An 18,004-nucleotide genomic window follows, 5' to 3' on the forward strand; every position below is an offset into this window, starting at 1 on the left:
GAGACTGACGGGAATTGTAGTCCCGGCCTCGGCGCAGCCCGGCCCCCGGCATGCCCACGCAGACTACCACTCCCGGCATGCCTCGCGGCCCGACGCCCAATCGCGGCGCGCTTTGTTGCGGAGGTGCGGCACGCGCGGAGGTCCCGTTCAAGATGGCGGACGACAGTGAGACAGCAGTGAGGCGGCCACCGGCGAGGCCTCCGCGGCCGGCGGTGGAGGAGAACGACCACGAGCATTGCAGTGACTGCGAGAACGAGGCGGAGCATGGCTCCAACCGGGGGTGAGCGGCGGCCGGGACCGCGTGCCACGGCGGCGGCCGGGCCCATTGAGGCGAGGAGCGGCCGGGAAGTGAGAGGCCCCCCGCCCCTGCGGTGCGCTGATTGGTCGCTGGGCAGCATCGCGGGCAGTGATTGGTCGGGGCGCCGGTCAGTCTGGTGGGGGGGGCGGCGCCGCTGGCGCCCATTCACACCCGCTGCGGGAGCGTGTCCGAAGCTCAGCAGGGTCGGGCGCGGCCGTGGCGTGGATGGGTGACGGATGCGGTGGTTGTGGGGCCGTCGGGACGGGGCCGCCAGTGCCTTTTTAGGGCAAAAAAAAGCCCAGTTAGCAGTTTTTCCTGGCTTTGCGTTAGGGTGTGTCTCCTCACATTCCCTCTGCCCTCCCGCACAAGCCTCAGCCCATTCGTGGCATCTCCATCCCCGCGGTGACACCCAGCGTGGTTGGATGCCTGATCCTGCTTTCGGGAGCGTGTGGCATCCCCGTGCCCTGGAGTAATCCCGGGTTTCTGCACACTCATCCCGTCGTTATCCTAAACACAGCCCAGGGTTTTGCAAAGGTCTGCCTACGTGGTCTCGTGGTCGGCGGAGCTGAGGCTCCAGAGGTATGGAATGGTGGAATAACAACAACAAGGCAGGGAGCGAGCACAGGCAGCGAGGCAGGTCCTTATCAGTAGGGAAGAGCTAGAATATTTAACGTAGCACCTTCATTACTCACTGCCTTAATTAATACGGTGCAGAGCTGCCTCACCATGCCTGGCATTTGCAGGAGAGGCTTCGTCCTCATTCCTGCTGGCAATGGGAACCTCAATGTGTGGCTTTTCAAAGATTTCCGGCGGTTTTGCACTTTGTTCTTGCTGCACCTGAACCTCGCTGAGCTCTTCCTGCTCACCTGGCCCTGCAGAGCAGAGACCATGTGCTTGCAGAGCCCTTCTCCCTCCATCAGCAGCTTTCCATCGGCAGTATCGCCTGCCCAGGAACCAAAGCGAATAAAAGGTCACACAAGAAATATCACAGAGGCTTTTTTTATGACAGCACAGCTGCCCATTTATATTTCATTTGCCTCCCGGGTGTGGCACCGTGTCTCAGTTTAATCGGTTTAGCTGTGCTTGGGGAGATTTTTATTTTCTTTCCCTCTGACATGATTAGGTTTGTGGAAGCCAGAGCTGAGCGGAGGAGACGTGGTGCTCAATCACTGCTGCTCCCCAGCCCAGCAGCTCCTCCTGCCCAGTGCCAGGAAAAGGTGTGTTCTGGAGCCCTCCTTGGGTCCTGGCGTGGGCATCACTGGCCACCTCAAGGAGCTGGGATACCACAAGCAGCCTGGACAATATTCAGTAGGAAATAGTTTGGATACCAGAAGTGTGGTTGGTGGGTGCAGCCATAAGGAGAGTGAGGCAGGGAGGCTTTGGAGCTCCCTGGCAAATCTGCTGTAACCCCCAAAACCCACCAAGGACCCACCAGGGAGAGACCAAGTGATGGGAAGGAGGATAGTTTGTTTTCTTCCTGGCTGCACAGTCATTAATTCTGTTGATTCCATACCATCCCATTACACGGGGTGTGGGAGTGTTGCCTGTCACCCCAGTGACACTGTCCCCAAAAACAGGGCAGGGGAAGGGCTTTGAGCTGCCAGGGTTGGTAGGGACACACTCAGAGCCCTGCCTGTGCCAGTTTGTGCTGGGAGTCACTGATCTTGGCATTGAGGTTTAAAACACAAAAGTATGCTTAGTGAAAGTAGTACTGCTTTCCTTTTAAGGACAGGAAAGAGGAATTGAGTTTCCTCAGCCTCAGTCCTGTGTCAGCACTGGGAAGTGGCTGCACTGCTCTCTGCTGTGGCTATCCAAGCTGATTTTCCAAAGAAAATAATCCCACTTTGTTCTTTTTCTTATTTCCCTTTGTGTGGAGAGAGCTTCTGCTATGTCCCTGGTGGCTGTGGAGGATTCATTCCCTAGTTCTGGAAAGGCAGGAGTGTTGCATGGCATTTGTCACCTCACAGGCTGTGAGAGCAGTGGTGACAGCAAGAATTGGAATGTCCCAGTCCTGTGCAATGGTCCTGTTGTTGTCAAAGCCACCCAGGGAAGCTGTTCCAGGCAGGAAGAGTTTGGGAGTACCCTGTGGCACAGCTGGGCTGTCTCTGGGTGAGGTGTGAGGGGGCAGAGGGGCTTTTCCAGAGGAACAGCTCTGGGTTTGACAATCCCTGCCTGCACTTAGGCACGGGAAGGGTTCCTGGGACAAGCACTGAGCTCCACCATGTGGGGTTGCTGGAGGTGTAGGGGGCACAGTGGTGGCATGCTGGGCTCTGGGAGCTGAGCTCTGCCATCTGGAGATCCTCTCTTCCTCCCTGCCACAGCCCCTAACGAGATTACAGAGATTACAGCCTAAGCACCATGCCTGATTAGCCCCTGGGATGGCAGAAGGATTTTCCAGCACCTAAATAAGAGCAGGGATCTACTCCTTCTCATCTGACACTTTCAGCCTCCATCAGGCTGAGGGAGCTGCCCACAACTGGAGTTGTTCCCCTTGTGCTTCCTCCCTCAGCTTTGGGAATACAGTGGGAACACCCATATGTGGGTGCTGAGCACCAGTTTGCTACTGGCTGAGTCTGCTGTTTTCCTGCCTCTGAGGAGTTGAGCTGGTGGAGCACAGTCAGTCTGAGCAGGTCTCACCCTGGACAAGCCTGGCTGATGTCTTCAAGTGCTTCCCAAAATCTGTTTTCAAGGTCCTCGGGTTACAGGTGTTGTTTTTTGGGTAGTGGTTGGTGTTGGTGCCTTTGCCTTCAACTCAAGGAGCCACATGGTAACAGGAAAGGAGGAATTGGAGAGCTAAGTTATCACCCTGATGGTGGGGACGCCTTTCCCTGGAGAAGGGAAAGATGTTTTCCTTAGCCAGAAAAGAGACCATGGTGATCCCCCAGGAAACTGGGAGATGTTTTGCACAGTGCAGCCAAGGTGCCTTTCTCCAGCTACTTCATCTCTCAGTGCACCTCAGAATGGAAAGGGATATGGGAGGAAAAAGGCCTTAAGTGCAGCTGGGAAGGCTGTGGGCTGTTGGAATTGAGCTGGGCTGGCAGCTCTCCCTTCCTGGGGGTAAAACTGCTCCATCCCTCTTGGCTTTGTGGGTCACACCAGCTGCAGTAGCTGAGATTTTGGATGGTGGTGGCTTGTGCAGCACAGTGGGCATTGTCATTAATTTGGGAAATATCTGGAGGGTGCAGCTACTCTGGAGAAAGAAGACATTGGCTTTCCTAAATAGATTTAAAATAGAAAATACCTGTAATTGTTGTTTCTCTGGGTGTAGTGAGTGGGACCTTCAGGTTTTCCAGCATTTTCCTGTATGCTGGTGACTTCTCTGCCAGGTTGGTTTTCATCTCCTGGCTGGAGCAGGGCCCTTCCCCAGGCCATGCCACCTGGAATGCAAAACCTTATCCCACCTTCTGCCACCCTGATTTCTCCCAGGTCAGGACAGCTTTGCTCATAAATCAGGGAGGAATTTTCTCAGCACTTTCACCTGCGAGCCCGGCGTGGTTGGGCTGAGCTCATTAGCACCAAGCTGAGAGTTGGCAGCTCTAATTTATGAAGCAAAGTGATGCCAAAAGAGTATGAGGGGAGCATTTTGTCTGTCACAACTGACACCTGCAGCATCCCAATGTGCAGGTGAGCTGGGAACACGTGTCTGCCCCTTTTGGACACGGCAACTTCCAGTGTCAGCCCTTGGGGTGCTCTCAAAAACTGTTCTGGTGCTTTCAGTTTGTGGTGTTCAAATTTATAGGAAGCAGTTTGGATGTGTTTATTGCAGCTCCAAGGTGGCTTTGCTCATCACAGGAGTTCAGTGTGGCCAGGATCTGCCTGTTCTCCTCCCCAGAGAGTTAAAAAAGCCATGGTGCATTTGTCACTGAAATCAATAGTGGTGTCAGCAGCACTGTGCTGGGATTGCTGCTGCTGTCATGTCCAAGCAGCATCTCCTGAGTGGAGGCAAAGCCCTTTCCTGGCAGTGGGAGGGAAGGTGAGATTCCCCACAGGGATGGTTCAGCAGCCCTGTGCTGAGCCATCCCTGTGCTCCTTGCTTTGCTCCTGCTCCTCTCCCTGCTCCCCTTCATTCTGTTCTGGAGAAGAGCAGGGGGGCTTCTCTTCACCCCCTTTTGTGGAGCAGCTCACCCTGAACCACTGCTTCTTCCCATGCCAGGAATGCTTCCCATCTCCTGGTGTTCCTGCTGATAGATGGGAATCCTTTTCCCTGGCATGTGCTGTGTACAGTCTCTGCTGCTGTTCAGGTTTTATCCAGAGGAAAAGCTTCCCCAGGCAGCAGCTCCATGTCCTGCAAACCATCCCTCTCTGCTCCCCGGGGCAGTGCAGCCCATCATGTTGGTTTTCTACATCCACAGGCATCTCACAGCTTCATCCCTCAAAAAATGTTTCCCCATCCACTTTTCCCTAGTTTCATAACCTTCTTACTGCTCAGCCCAGGGATTACATAGAGTGCTTGGGTTGGAAGGGACCTTGAAGATCATCCAGTTCCACCCCCCTTCCTTGGTCAGGGACACTTTCCACTTGCATTTCTGCAAACTCTATTCTCCTCCCAGCTCCTTCTTGTTCTGGCCTTGCTGAAATAAATAGCTGGATGCTGCTCCAACATATTTTCCAACACGTTTCTTCTTTTTTTCCTGCTCCACCCTCTTCACCACTATCTTGTGTTTGGTAAAGATGTTAAACTGCTGCAGAAATGAGCAGTGCTTTTGTGGGGAGATTCCAGGCTGGTGGCTCTGGGCAGGTCAGATCTGTGGGGTTGTTCCTGCTGTGAGAGTTGTTTTGGGTGCAAGGAAGGGCACAGCTCTGTTGTGGAGTACAAATGTATCCTGACCCCATTGGGCAGCACTGAGGGGCAGGGCAGAGCTGAGCCATGTGCTGGCACCCTCTGCCCCCCAGCTTTCTCTGCAGGAGATTCCTCATGTGCTGTCAGCTGGCAAAGCTCTCCTGGCCCTGTCCTCCTCCTTTTTCCCTCTCATCCCTCCACTCAGACCTGCTCCAGCCTCTCCAGGATTGAATTTCCCCCTGAACCATGATTGTGTCAGAGGCTGTAGCCAGCTCCCAGCTCTCCCTGTCTTTTGCCTGTAGCCTGTCCTGTGTCAGGCCATCCCATGCAGGGTCACAAGATCATCATCATGAGATCCCATCTGCCATGCTGGGAGCAGGCACCTCTCCTGTGTTTTGGCACCAGGATGCTGCTGGAACAAAGGCCAGGCTCAGTAAGGGGTTTCACACCAGCAGCTGTTCAGGCATGCTCCTGATCTGGATGCCCAGGGCTGCCCTGCATCTGTGGAAGGAGGAGCTGTGCCCTGGTATAGGCACTTCCCACCCTGCACTCCCACAGATTTGCTCCTCACTCTCAATTTTTCAACTCCAGCATAACAAGACAATAATTTTCCAATTAACAGCCTCATCTCCCTAGAGCATCACCTCTGCAGGTGAGGTGACATTTGGCACAGTTTCCTTGGCCAGGGACCACTCTGTGGTGCCTGAACTCTGGCTGTGGGGCCTTATCCCTGGGGCTGAACCAGTGTTTGCTGCTGCCACATCTGTCCTTGTGCTTGGAGAAGAGGAAAAAGGCAAAGCTGGGCATCCCACCACTCCACAGGGTGTATTGGGCACGAGTGGCAGAGTGGGTGATGTGACAGTGGGGATATCCTGCAGGGCAGGGCACAGTCCCCACTGCCCAGCAGACCTGTGGGGTGGGAGGTGTTGGTGCTGGTCCATTTTTGGGAGCTCACAGGGAGTTCTGTGCCCTGGGGTGGGTGCTTGGCTGCTCCCTCTGTGCACAGAGCATTCCCCTTCCTGGAGACTTGGACTCAGCAGGGAGCCTGCATTTTCTTTGGAGTGCCTCAGAAACCAAACAAATGCCCTCCCACATGAAAACCCCAAGGCTCCAATGATGTTTCTTGTGTTCCCCAGGGGCCTGAGTCCAGCAAATGACAGTGGAGCCAAAAAGAAGAAAAAGAAACCCAAACGGAAGAAAGAGAAAGGAGGAGGAGACCAACCCGACCAGGCTCAGGACCAGCCAGTGAAGGTGACAAGCCCCTTCCTGCAATCCTGGCCCCCCCCCACAACAGCCAGCCCCATCCCAAACCTCCCCAGTGTTACTTAGCCAAGGAAAGAATTCCCAGCCCTGTTTTTAGGCTTTTGGTTGCTAAAAATCTTCATATTTAAAGTGATTTCCCAGCCTGGCTCCATGTGTGGGAATTCCTGTTGGTGCAGAAGGTGTTTGCACAGCACTCTGGGGATAATGCAGTCCTTGGCTGGATATCCCAGCCAGCTCCAGGGTCAGACTGGCTCCTCCATTTTTCCCAGACACCAGCTGCCTGTCACAGGCAGGAGCTGCCACCTGCCAGCTCCAGGTCCTGCCTGCAGCAGCACAGTGCTGACATCTGCTGCTGTTGATTTTTTGCTTGATGATCACAAGAACAGCAGCTGGAGAGAGCAGGGTCTGTCTTATCCCTCTGGGCTTTGCCTGATCCTCTCCAGCAGCCAGTGATTTGGGAAGCAGCATGGGATACACAGGGTTTGACCCTCCTGGCCCTCTTGTCCCCTCTGGTCCTGTGGCAGAGGACACACTCAGCACAGACTCTTTTCTGTCTGATGCCCAGTTCCTGTCCAAATATTTTGAATATTTTGTCCATCTGACCGTGCAGAGCTTTAAATTGGGGCTTTGTGTTTTTCAAACTAAATTCCTCAGGGATCAGATCTGGGGTTGGGAATTCAGTGCAGAGCCATCCACCCTGAGGAAGAGGAGGATGAAAGTGTCTTTCATCTTGACTCAACCTCTCTGCCTTGTCCCAGTCCCTGGTGTTTAGGGACTCCTCTGGAAGCTGCAGTTTGTGGATACAGATCCAGCTTAGAGGGAGAAGGCTGAACAATGAGAGAGAAAAGCCACTGAAGGAATCCTGAGTGCTGGGTGTGGGTTGATCCATCTGTCTCTGCAGCATGTCAGGTGGGGAGGTTTGCTCCTGGGGCTCACAGCACCCACTTAACTGAAGCTTAAAGCATTTTCAGAAAATTCTTCCATCCCCTTTGTTCTAGGAGTACCTAGAATTCAGATCTAGGTGAGTGGCTGGTGAAAGGGCTCATCCATTCTGTCAGGATGGAGGATGGGAAGGGAGGTTCCTGCCTGCTCTCCCTTTCCAGGCAGCACCCCACAACAGGATCAGCTCCAGGTTCCCCTAATGAGAGCCCACATACAGACCTGGCTCAGCTTACTCATTTTGTCTTTTCACCCTCCTCTTCTGCCCTCAGGTGAACTCTTTACCTGCTGAGAGGATCCAGGAGATTCAAAAAGCCATTGAGCTCTTCTCTGTGGGTCAGGGCCCTGCCAAAACCATGGAGGAAGCCAGCAAGAGGAGCTACCAGTTCTGGGACACACAGCCAGTGCCCAAGTTAGGTATGAGCAGCCCCTTGATGTCCTGTGGGCCCTGGGGGAGGCCTTGTGGTCCCCTTGCTGCTCCAGAAGCCCTCAGAGAAGCCTGGAAATGCTGATCTGTGGCCACCAAGTGAGTCCCTGCCTGGCCTGGGCTTCAAAAGCACCAAAACCACTTCTCCACCATTCAGCAACGTGGGCTGAGTGGATGGGGAGAGTCTGAAGAGCTGTGCAAGCACTTCAGGTGATACAGAGGGACAAGGAACCACTTCAGACATCTGACCTGCTGCCTCCTGCATTTGTGCATCCCTTAATCCAGCCCTTAGCCCTGCAGTTGGGTCTCCCCAGCCCTCTGTACCCAAGTTTCATGTGTGGTGTTGCCACATTCTGTGAACTTGGAGCTGTCCAGCTCTCCCCTTCCTGGAGGCTGGAGCTTCCCAGGCAGGGATCCTTGGTGGGAAGGGGAATTTGGGGTGAGTTGGGGCTGGATGTGCTGGGAGCAGCTCTGGGAAGCAGGTGCAGTGCTGAGCTGTCACATCCCTGAGAGTGAGTCCAAGCCTACAGTTTATAGATTTATCCAAAACTTGTCATGGCTTCAAATTTACTGCTCTTCAGTATTTCCCTTCATGGTTTTGTGTGTCCCTTAATGGAAAATACTTCCCTTTGTGTCCCTTTTGCTGCAGGTGCAGTGTTTGATCCCCACTGCATGTTGTCCACACCACTCTTAGGCCTTTTTGGGTCTCAAAAACTTTCCTGGGAGCAACAATCTCAGCTTTAAGTTGGGAAAATCACAGTGAGATGGCACTTTGTCATGTGAGACAGCAGAGCCTGATCTTGCATTTGCCCTTTTTTCCAAGGATGCTTGACATGGGAGACATCATTTCTGCTTGGGAAAACCCTGGGTTAAGGGTGGAAGGTGTCTCCTGGGGAGTGGGAGGCACAAAGCAGCTCATTCCTCCCAACAGCAGAGTGGTGGCTGTGCCTGGCTGCTGGCCACTCTCCTGTCCCAGCACTCCTCGTGGTCCTGGCATGCTCTGGCACACAGCATTAGGGACACAGGGCTATTTAGGGCTGGATAACAGAAGTGCTGTGGGATTTTTGGGGCCAGATCTCAAAACAGTTCAACACCTGCTCCAAACAGAGAGGGCAGCCAGGGGTGAGTGTTTCTGGAAGCTGCTTGGGGTGGGTGTGATGGGGGAAGTTTTTGCTGCAGGCTTTCATCACCTCCCCATTGCTTGGAAACCTTTTCAATGCCTTTTTAAGGGAATTCCTGATTAGCACAACTCACTTTCTTGGCAGCACTGAAGTGATGCTGCTGGACTGACATCCCCAAGAAAGCCAGTGCTTGAGCTGACATCTCCTGGCTGAATCAGGGCCTTGAGGAGTCAGTGGTTTTACAACAAAACTTGTGTTGTTCACTGCAGCTCTTCTTTAGGCACAGTGGGCAGGAAACTGACACTTGCCAAGTGGCAGTGGCCAGAGCTGGCAGGAGATCACCATCCCATGGAGAGGCTCACGGGAAAGTGCTGGCCCAGGCTGGGATTGTGGGGATGGGGAAGGATCAGGTATCATGTGTGGAGTTGGAGGATGTAGCTGTGGCTGTGTTTGGTCACCTGATGGGCTCCAGCACTGCCCTGGAAGGAGTTTTGTTTCCCTGCCCATTGTCATGTCCTGAATTGGCTGGGTGAAGTGCCAGTCCCTGTCTGCCACTGCAGGGCTGGGGGACATGAGGCACATTGGACAGCAGATTGAGGTGTTGTGGAGGATTTGCCTCACACAGCAGAGAACTTCTTCATGGCTCCCTGCTCTGCCTTACAGGAGAGGTGGTGAACACCCATGGCCCAGTGGAGCCAGACAAGGACAATATCCGCCAGGAGCCCTACACCCTGCCCCAGGGCTTCACCTGGGATGCCCTGGACCTGGGGGATAGAGGTGTGGTGAGTACAGGCAGCTCAGCATGAGCAGGTTGGAGTGTCTTGGTTGGCAGTTCAGTGCTTGGGCTGTTGGAGATGGTTTTGGGGATGGAAACACGTCCTTCAGCACAGCAGGTGACTCTGGCTCTGTCACACCATCTCCTTGGGCTTGGATGGGTCTGACTCCACCCACTGCAGTTCCCTTTACCCATCCCAGGTTGGGCAGTTTGGCCTGGCTTTTTCAAGGGGATATAAGGATACCTGAAACCCAGAGTTCTCCTGTAGGAAGACTCTTTAGAGCCTGACCCACCTCCCTGGGAGATGACACAGGGTTTACCTGTGTCCTGCTGCTCCTTCTGCTCTGGGTGGCACTGGTCCATGACCCCAGTGCAGGGGGATGTGCCCTGTGTGCCACACATGAAGTGTTGAGGATCCTGGGGCAGCTGGTGGCTGAGTACCCTCCTTAACCTCTGTGCTCTGTGCTGCTGCAGCTGAAGGAGCTCTACACCCTGCTCAACGAGAACTACGTGGAGGACGATGACAACATGTTCCGCTTCGATTACTCGCCTGAGTTCCTGCTGTGGTGAGTGGCACCAGGAGTGCAGAGCAGGGCTGGGGGATGCTGACAAGCCTGATCTCAGTGACAGGGCTGCAGCTGCCTTTGCTTATCCCATCTCCCTTCTTCCTGAAGTGTCCCTTCCCCATCTGTCACTGTGTGCAGTGTCCCAGGGACACGGTGAGAGGGGCTGTCACCCAGCCCTGCTTGCCTCTGGCTCCTTCCAGATACAGGAGCTTAAAAATGGACTTTTTTCCTCTTTGGTTTGATCTCTCAAGTGTTTGTGAAAATCCCAGTAGCTGAGGCATTCCTCAGTGCCCTGGAGCTGTGGGATGAAGGCAGCTGTCAGCAATTACCCTTGGAATCCTGTTGCAGCAGAGCTGCTGTTTTCTCTGAACAGAGATTTCCTCCTGTATCCCTCATAAGGACTGGCTGTGGGGTGCAGGAATTGCCCTGGATCCCAGCAATCCTTGTCACATCACTGTCACTCTCTCATCCTCTTGCCAGCAAGCTGGGCTCAGGGTGGCCAGCAGGAGCAGGTACAGCAGGGATTTTGGCTGGGAGGTGACTCTGAGGTGTGTCCCCTCCCCAGGGCACTGCGTCCCCCGGGCTGGCTGCCCCAGTGGCACTGTGGGGTCCGAGTGGTCTCCAGCAAGAAGCTGGTGGGATTTATCAGCGCCATTCCAGCCACCATCCACATCTATGACACGTGAGTGCTGCTGCATTTCTCATCCTGCCCCTTGCTGACACATGGGGCTCTGTGGGAGTGGAAAAGGGGTCTGGCTACACTGTCCTTCACAGCCCACAGCCAGACCTGCACCCTTCAGCTTTGGAGGTGTTTTGCTGCTTGGAAGGAAGGATGGGGGATATTTAAGGGTTGACAGGGAGGTTCTGGGCAGGGACATCTTGTAGTTAACCACTGAAAAGGCTGTTTTCCTCAATGAGGTAGGTTAACTTAGAGGTCTGGCTTACAATAATCATCCAGGGCTAGATAGAGATGTAGAATTCTAGAATGTAGAATCCATAGAATATCCTGAGCTGGGAGAGATCTCCAAGGGTCATCCAGTCCAGGTCCTAGCCCTGCACAGGGGAGCCCAACAATCCACTCTGTGCCTGAGAGCATTGTCCAAACTCTCCTGGACCTTTGGCAACCTTGGGGCTGTGACCATTCCCTGGGCAGGAGATTCCCTGGACTGTGCTCAGCCACCCTCTGGGGCAAGAACCTTTCCCCAATATGCAACCTGATACTCCCCTGACACAGATTCAGACCATTTTCCCTGGGAATCCCTGGCTAACAGCTTGAGGGAGGGTTCTCCAAACCCAGTCCCTGCCCCTTCCCTGAGGTGTTGACTCCTCATTCCCTTGAAGGGGCTTGGAGGTAGATTGCCTAGGGCGTTGGTCTGATCCTCCCAGGTCAGGACAGTCAAGCCTCATGCTCTGCATTGTTTCTTCCCCAAGAGAGAAGAAGATGGTGGAGATAAACTTCCTGTGTGTCCACAAAAAGCTGCGCTCCAAACGGGTGGCTCCGGTTCTGATCCGTGAGATCACACGGAGGGTGCATCTAGAGGGAATCTTCCAGGCTGTTTACACTGCAGGAGTGGTGCTGCCAAAGCCTGTGGGGACTTGTAGGTGAGTGTCTGTGGCTCTCCCAGAATTTCTATCTGCAGACCTTCCCTTCCCGTGGTCCCCTCTGTGGCCAGTAGTGTGTGTGGGATTCCCCAGGACAGCAGAGAGAAATCCCAGCCCAGGCTTCTCCTCCCACACTGTCCTTCCAGGATTAAGTGCAGTGGCTTTGCTAAAGCTGCTCATGTAACACAGGCAGGGAGGCTTTGGCAGCACAAGTATTTCAGAACCTTGTTTCTCTCTGTGGCTGATGTTCTCACTTGCCCTGTGGCAGCCACAGGAACCTGCAGCTGCCCCCTGCCCCAGAGCGAGCTCCCAGTGGCAGTGTGTTCCCACAGGTACTGGCACCGCTCCCTGAACCCTCGGAAGCTCATCGAGGTCAAGTTCTCCCACCTGAGCAGGAACATGACTATGCAACGCACCACCAAGCTTTACCGCCTGCCCGAGGTGGGTGTGAGCTGGGGCAGAGCTCAGCAGCTGCTCCTCCTGGGCAGGGGGAGAGGCACAGATGTCTTGGTTGAGGTCAAGCCCTCTGCCTGGAGACCCAGGGTTTGTTCCATGTAGTAAATGACTCTGTCAAGCAGTTGTACTTTATTTAATCTTTATGTATTTTTGCCTGAGTACCTGCATTTTAAGGGCAAATTCTTGCAGTTAGAGGACCCTGTGAGCTTTTGTTTGCTGGTGAGTCATAGCCCTGTCGTCCTGGTAAAACGAGCAGGCAGATGTGACAGCCTTCATCTGTCCAAACACAGCCTCAGTGTGACCTTGGATTGGGTTAGTCCCTCATTCTTCAGTCACACTGATCAGTTCTGGCACTGCAGTTGTCCTGCTGGGGAAGTTCCTCAGCTGGAGATGGAAGAGAAAGAAACAAACTGCATTATAATTGCCAGCACCTTCCCCGACCTTGTTGGCTCCTTTCTGTCAGCCAGAGCTGCCCCTTTGGGGTGGAAAGTTTTGCTTTCATGCTGGGCAGCTCCCAGCTCCTGCCTCCCACAGCCACACAGACAGCAGTTGCTGGGCTGGAGCTACTGGTTTTTTCACAGAAACTCAGCCCCAGAGCAGATCTGGGCTTGCTGGGCCATCCCAACCCTAGATTAGTAATTGAGGCCAACTGGGAATAACATTTTGTAGAGCCTGGGACATGCCTCCCTGTGCATGCTGTGAGTGGCAACAGGAACCTGGAGGGAAGCAGAGTTTATGTTGTGAGTGGGTAGGGGATCACTTCCAGTGGGACCTGACCTGGCACGTGGGGATTTGGGACATGCTGTGCTCTCTGTGATCTTTGCCAGCAGTGTCACAGCCCATCACATCCATCTTTGCTGGGCACGCAGGGCTGGGGGCTGAAAATGGGCTGATCTAAGCAGAGAGTGTCCCTGTGCTGCTGGTTGGAGAGCCCTTGGGTGATGAAAACCACTGTGCAAGCAACAAAACAACTTGTCCCACTTTCTGCAGACTCCCAAGACTCCTGGCTTGCGGCCCATGGAGCACAAGGACATCCCTGCTGTGCACAAGCTCTTGACTGAGTACCTGAAGCAGTTCCACCTGACCCCTGTGATGAGCAGAGAGGAGGTGGAGCACTGGTTTGTACCTCAGGAGAACATCATTGACACCTTCGTGGTAGAGGTGAGGAGAGGAGCAGGATGGGAGGGGTGTTTTCCTGGGCTTCTGCCTCTGCTGCAGCTGTGGGAGTGATCAGGTGTTGTGGGCTGGGTAGCTGTTAAGGTGTTTACAGGTAAAGAAGCAGGAAGGGCTTTTGCAAGGGTTTTACAGAGATGTTTATTTCAGCCATGTGCATGGACAGTCCAGGCTCAGAGGGAAAGGCAAAAAGGGGGCACTTTGTGCTGAGGGTCTGGTTCAAGTACCTTGGTCTTTGGGATGGGGGAACATCAGAGACCAGTTACCAGGGGACATGGGGGTGGGACAAGGGTGGGGTTAGGACATGGAAACCAATGGGGAAACAGGGTGAGAGTGACCAAAAGACTGAGGGACAGGGAGGAGACAAGGGGCCAGCCCAGGGAGCAGAACAGGGGTACATTGGCATGACAGAACAGGGCTTGCTGTGGGAGAAGCCTCTTGTGTTTCCCTAGCTAGGGAATGCCTTCTAGGGTCTCCATGACTCTCCCTTTCTTTATTAATTAAGAAGGCTTTTCTTAAGGATAAATGTTTGACTCTTAGGGTCTCCACAATCAGGGAGGAGCTCCATGCCCCTCTGGGATGGGAATTTGTTGGAGGATGGTGCCCTGGAGTCTCCAACTGGCAGAGCCCCTCTGAGGCTCTGGTCAGGCTTTATCCCAGCCTGACACGTTGTGATGTCACTTCTGCCTTGCAGAGTGCCCCAGGAGAGGTGACAGACTTCCTGAGCTTCTACACACTGCCCTCCACCATCATGAACCACCCGACTCACAAGAGCCTGAAAGCTGCTTATTCCTTCTACAACGTTCACACCAAGACGCCTCTGATGGACCTCATGAGTGACGCGCTCATCCTCGCCAAGTCGGTGAGGCAGCCACGCTGGGCTGGCACTGTCCTGGCCCTGGGCAGCTCACAGCAGCTCTCCAGGAAACTCACTGGGCAGCAGAGCAGGCTGGCCACTCTTGGGTTTGTGGGAAGGGCTTGTTCCCAGGACTAGAGAAATCCAAATGCAAAAGGATCTGCCACCCAGGAGAGGGATGCAGGGGTTCCTCGAACCTTGCAGCTTGTGAGCTGAGCTCAGGTGTTGCTCATGTCCTGCAGCAAACAGTCCTGAGGGTGAGGACACCAAGGCTGGGAGAGCTGGGGGGTGGGAGAGCCTGATGCTGGGAATGTTTCCTCTAGTGGGGCTGCCTCAGGGTCCCCTGGGTCAGAGCCATGACTGGCCACCAGCATGTCCTGGAGAGTCCCCTGCAGTGTCAGCTGCCTGCAGAGGGACATGGCCAGGGACCAGGCTCTTGGGAAGCAGCTTCTCCCAAGTGACAGAATCATGGAATGGTTTGGGTTGGAAGGGACCTTAGAAGAGTACCTTGTTCCACCCCTGTCACAGACAGGGACACCTTCCACTATCCTGGAGTGTGACCTGGCCTTAGACACTTGCAGGCAGTGGGAAGCCATTTCCCTTTGTCCTGTCACTCCAGGTCCTTGTCCAAAGTCTCTCTTGGAGCCCCTTTTTCTGGGATTCAAAGCAGGCAGGAAAGGGGGCCAGACTGCTCACAAGTGAGTGGAACTTCCCAGCACAAAAACAGGAACTGATGGCTTCATGTCTCCCTGTGCAGAAAGGATTTGATGTCTTCAATGCACTGGATCTCATGGAAAACAAAACCTTCCTGGAGAAGCTGAAGTTTGGGATCGGGGATGGGAACCTGCAGTATTACCTGTACAATTGGAAGTGTCCCAGCATGGCACCAGAGAAGGTCAGTGCTGTGGGGAGGGGTCTCATCCCAAAGCCCTGGGGACATGGGTTTGCAGTCAGCCACACATGGGGCTTGAGAACTAGAACCTGCCCAGCTACATCACAGCTAATTAATCTCTTAACAGCTAATTAATGCCTTCATGGCACTCACAGGGCTTTGGTTCCCTGAAGCCAGGTCTGTCTCTGGGCACAAGCCCTGTGCCCTAAGTCAGTCTCCCTTGCCTACTGAGCCTCCTAGGAAGCCCCAGGAGGTGTCAGCAATCCCTTCTTTTGCTGGGAGAGCTGGGGGGTGGGAGAGCCTGATGCTGGGAATGTTTCCTCTAGTGGGGCTGCCTCAGGGTCCCCTGGGTCAGAGCCATGACTGGCCACCAGCATGTCCTGGAGAGTCCCCTGCAGTGCCAGCTGCCTGCAGAGGGACATGGCCAGGGACCAGGCTCTTGGGAAGCAGCTTCTCCCAAGTGACAGAATCATGGAATGGTTTGGGTTGGAAGGGACCTTAGAAGAGTACCTTGTTCCACCCCTGTCACAGGCAGGGACACCTTCTACTATCCTGGAGTGACCTGGCCTAAGACACTTGCAGGCAGTGGGAAGCCATTTCCCCTTGTCCTGTCACTCCAGGTCCTTGTCCAAAGTCCCTCTTGGAGCCCCTTTTGGCACTGGAAGGAGCTCTAAGGCCTCCCTGCAGCCTTCTCCAGGCTGAACAGCCCCAACTGGTAGGAGAGGTGTTCCACCCTCTACTCATGAGCTGAGAAACATCCTTGGCTCATGAATCAAGGCTGTCTCACAACCTGAGGGAGCTTGTCACACCCCAAACATTGGTCACCTCCCAGATCAGAGCTGGGCAGGGCCTGTGTGCCCATTCAGCCCCAAAGCCAGGGCTTTGCTGCTCTCAAAGATCCCAGAGCCACTGGGGAAACCACAGAGGCAGCACTGAGCCCTCCCAGCTGTGCCCACCAGAGCTGGGAACGGAGCAGAGGACACATCCTGACCCCTGTTTGCATTGCTGCCAGGTTGGATTGGTGCTGCAGTAAGGGAGCCCTTGCCAGGAGAGCGTGGAGGAGCCAGGCCTGTGGAGGTGCTGCCCTCATCCTTTCTGCCAAAGCCAGACCCACGCCAGGAGAGGGGGCCTGGAGCCGCCCCCGCTGCCATCAGCTGTCTCCTTGTTTGATTTAACTGCATCTCATAGAGACATGATCAAGGGAATGTAACTGCTGAAACTAGATCATGATTGGCATATAATGGATTTAACGGGTGAATAATAAAAGTATATATTATATATATTTTAAATCTTTCCTGTTCCCAACTGCCATGAGTTGCATTTGGCTGCTGAAGGTCACCACTGAGCTGCTGGACTGGGACTTTCCTCCGTGGGGACAGCTGAGGTTGATGCTGTGGCAACGTGGTGGCTGCTGGCCAAGCCCTCCTGCCTGCCCCGAGGTGCATCAGGCTCTGCCCTGCTCGGCTCTTTGTCCCCGGTTTGCTCCTGACTCCGTTGAGCAGGTCCCTCCCCGCGGGCTCGGGAGCACGGAGATTCCTTTCAAAGGGCTATTTGTGCAAGCGCTGCCTTGTCCCACCTCCTGCCCGGCCACGGAGACTCCACCCTTCCTGCTTGATGCTGAACAGAGGGGCAGCACCCGAAGATCCGGGGGGATTGAGCTCCAGAGCGTGCCCAGCACAGCCTGCCCTGCCCAGACTGCTGGGGCTGCTTCCCCTCAGCCTGTGGGCCCCGGGGGATGCTCCACTGCCACACCTGCAGCCTCTGCTCAGCTGCTTTCCTCTGGAAGCGTGGGAATATGGACACCTGCCATTGGCATCACCCGGGGCTGCAGCCTCCCCTGCCCCCGGTGCCTCCAGCACAGCTCCTGCTGCCACCTTGTGCTGTGGGATCTGCCGAGAGAAAGGAAATGTTTCCATGGAAAGCCTTCATCCCATCGAGATCTGGGAAAGGAGTGCCCGGACAGCCTCCTGCCATGTCATGAACCTTGTCCACCCAGAGCTCCGAGATGCTCCTGCCTGCCCAGCCAAAGGTTTCCAAAGCTGCACACCAAGGCCAAGACCCCGTCTATGCACTCTCATGCCTCCCTGTCCCTGCGTGTCCCTGTCACACCCCGTGGCACCACCACTGAGAGCCTGTGCCCATCCCAGCCCGGACCTGTGGGGCCTCGGTGGGAGCCAGGAGCCCATCACATCCCCCTGGCAGTGCCATCACCCCTGCTCGGGGTTCTGTGTCACCTATGCAAGTACCTCTGTGTCCCCTCCTGTGTCCCTGCTGTCCTGGGCTAGGGGAGGCTGGGTGTGGGTGGGGGACACCCCATGGGACCCTCCCCCTGGCCCCCTGGCAGGTTTGAGGCTGCTTCAGTGAATTCCCCCAGTGTCCATGGGTGCAGTACCCGTGGGTGCTTGGCAGCTCCCCAGGGCACCGCTGGTTTGGGGATGGGCTCAGCCCTGATCCACCCACAGTGGGCCCGGGGGGTGACAGGGACACTGGGACAGGCTCTGTTAAAATAAAACCTTTATTCGACTGGCTTGATCCAGGGGTGTCAATCTGTGACTGTGGCTTGTGCCAGAGCAGAGGCTGGGAATGTGTCCCCACCTGGGCACAGTGGAGTGTGTGGTGGCAGGGTCCCCTCAGGGACTCCAGGGTGATGGCACCACCAAGAGAGGGGCTGGGATCAAGTGTGGCCAGGACTGGTGAGATTTGGTGGCTGCTGTCACCCATGTCACCCCCGTGGGGCTGTGCTGGGCTGTTGCTGGGGGGGTTGTCACAGCATCTCTGTCCCCTCAAGGAGGGGAGGAGCAGGTTGGGTGGCACCGAGGAACAGGGACCCCATTGGGTCCTCCCAGCCCTGCTGTC

At 55.0% G+C, this 18,004-nt stretch overlaps 1 protein-coding gene across 1 annotated transcript; it reads left to right on the plus strand.

Moving 5' to 3' along the window:
- Positions 1-50: 50 nt before the first annotated feature.
- NMT1 (N-myristoyltransferase 1) lies at positions 51-17,680 on the plus strand (the record flags this gene model as incomplete). The annotated part of the gene is made up of 12 exons (XM_079327787.1): positions 51-280; positions 6,215-6,329; positions 7,553-7,697; positions 9,492-9,610; positions 10,078-10,169; positions 10,735-10,851; positions 11,601-11,771; positions 12,104-12,212; positions 13,218-13,388; positions 14,095-14,262; positions 15,014-15,151; positions 16,161-17,680. 12 exons carry the CDS (start codon positions 51-53, stop codon positions 16,179-16,181), a joined length of 1,596 nt encoding a protein of 531 aa, XP_079183913.1. The 3' UTR covers positions 16,182-17,680.
- Positions 17,681-18,004: the final 324 nt, after the last annotated feature.

This window comes from Erithacus rubecula (assembly GCF_903797595.1).
Source record: "Erithacus rubecula genome assembly, chromosome: 27".
Taxonomy (NCBI): Eukaryota; Metazoa; Chordata; class Aves; order Passeriformes; family Muscicapidae; genus Erithacus; species Erithacus rubecula.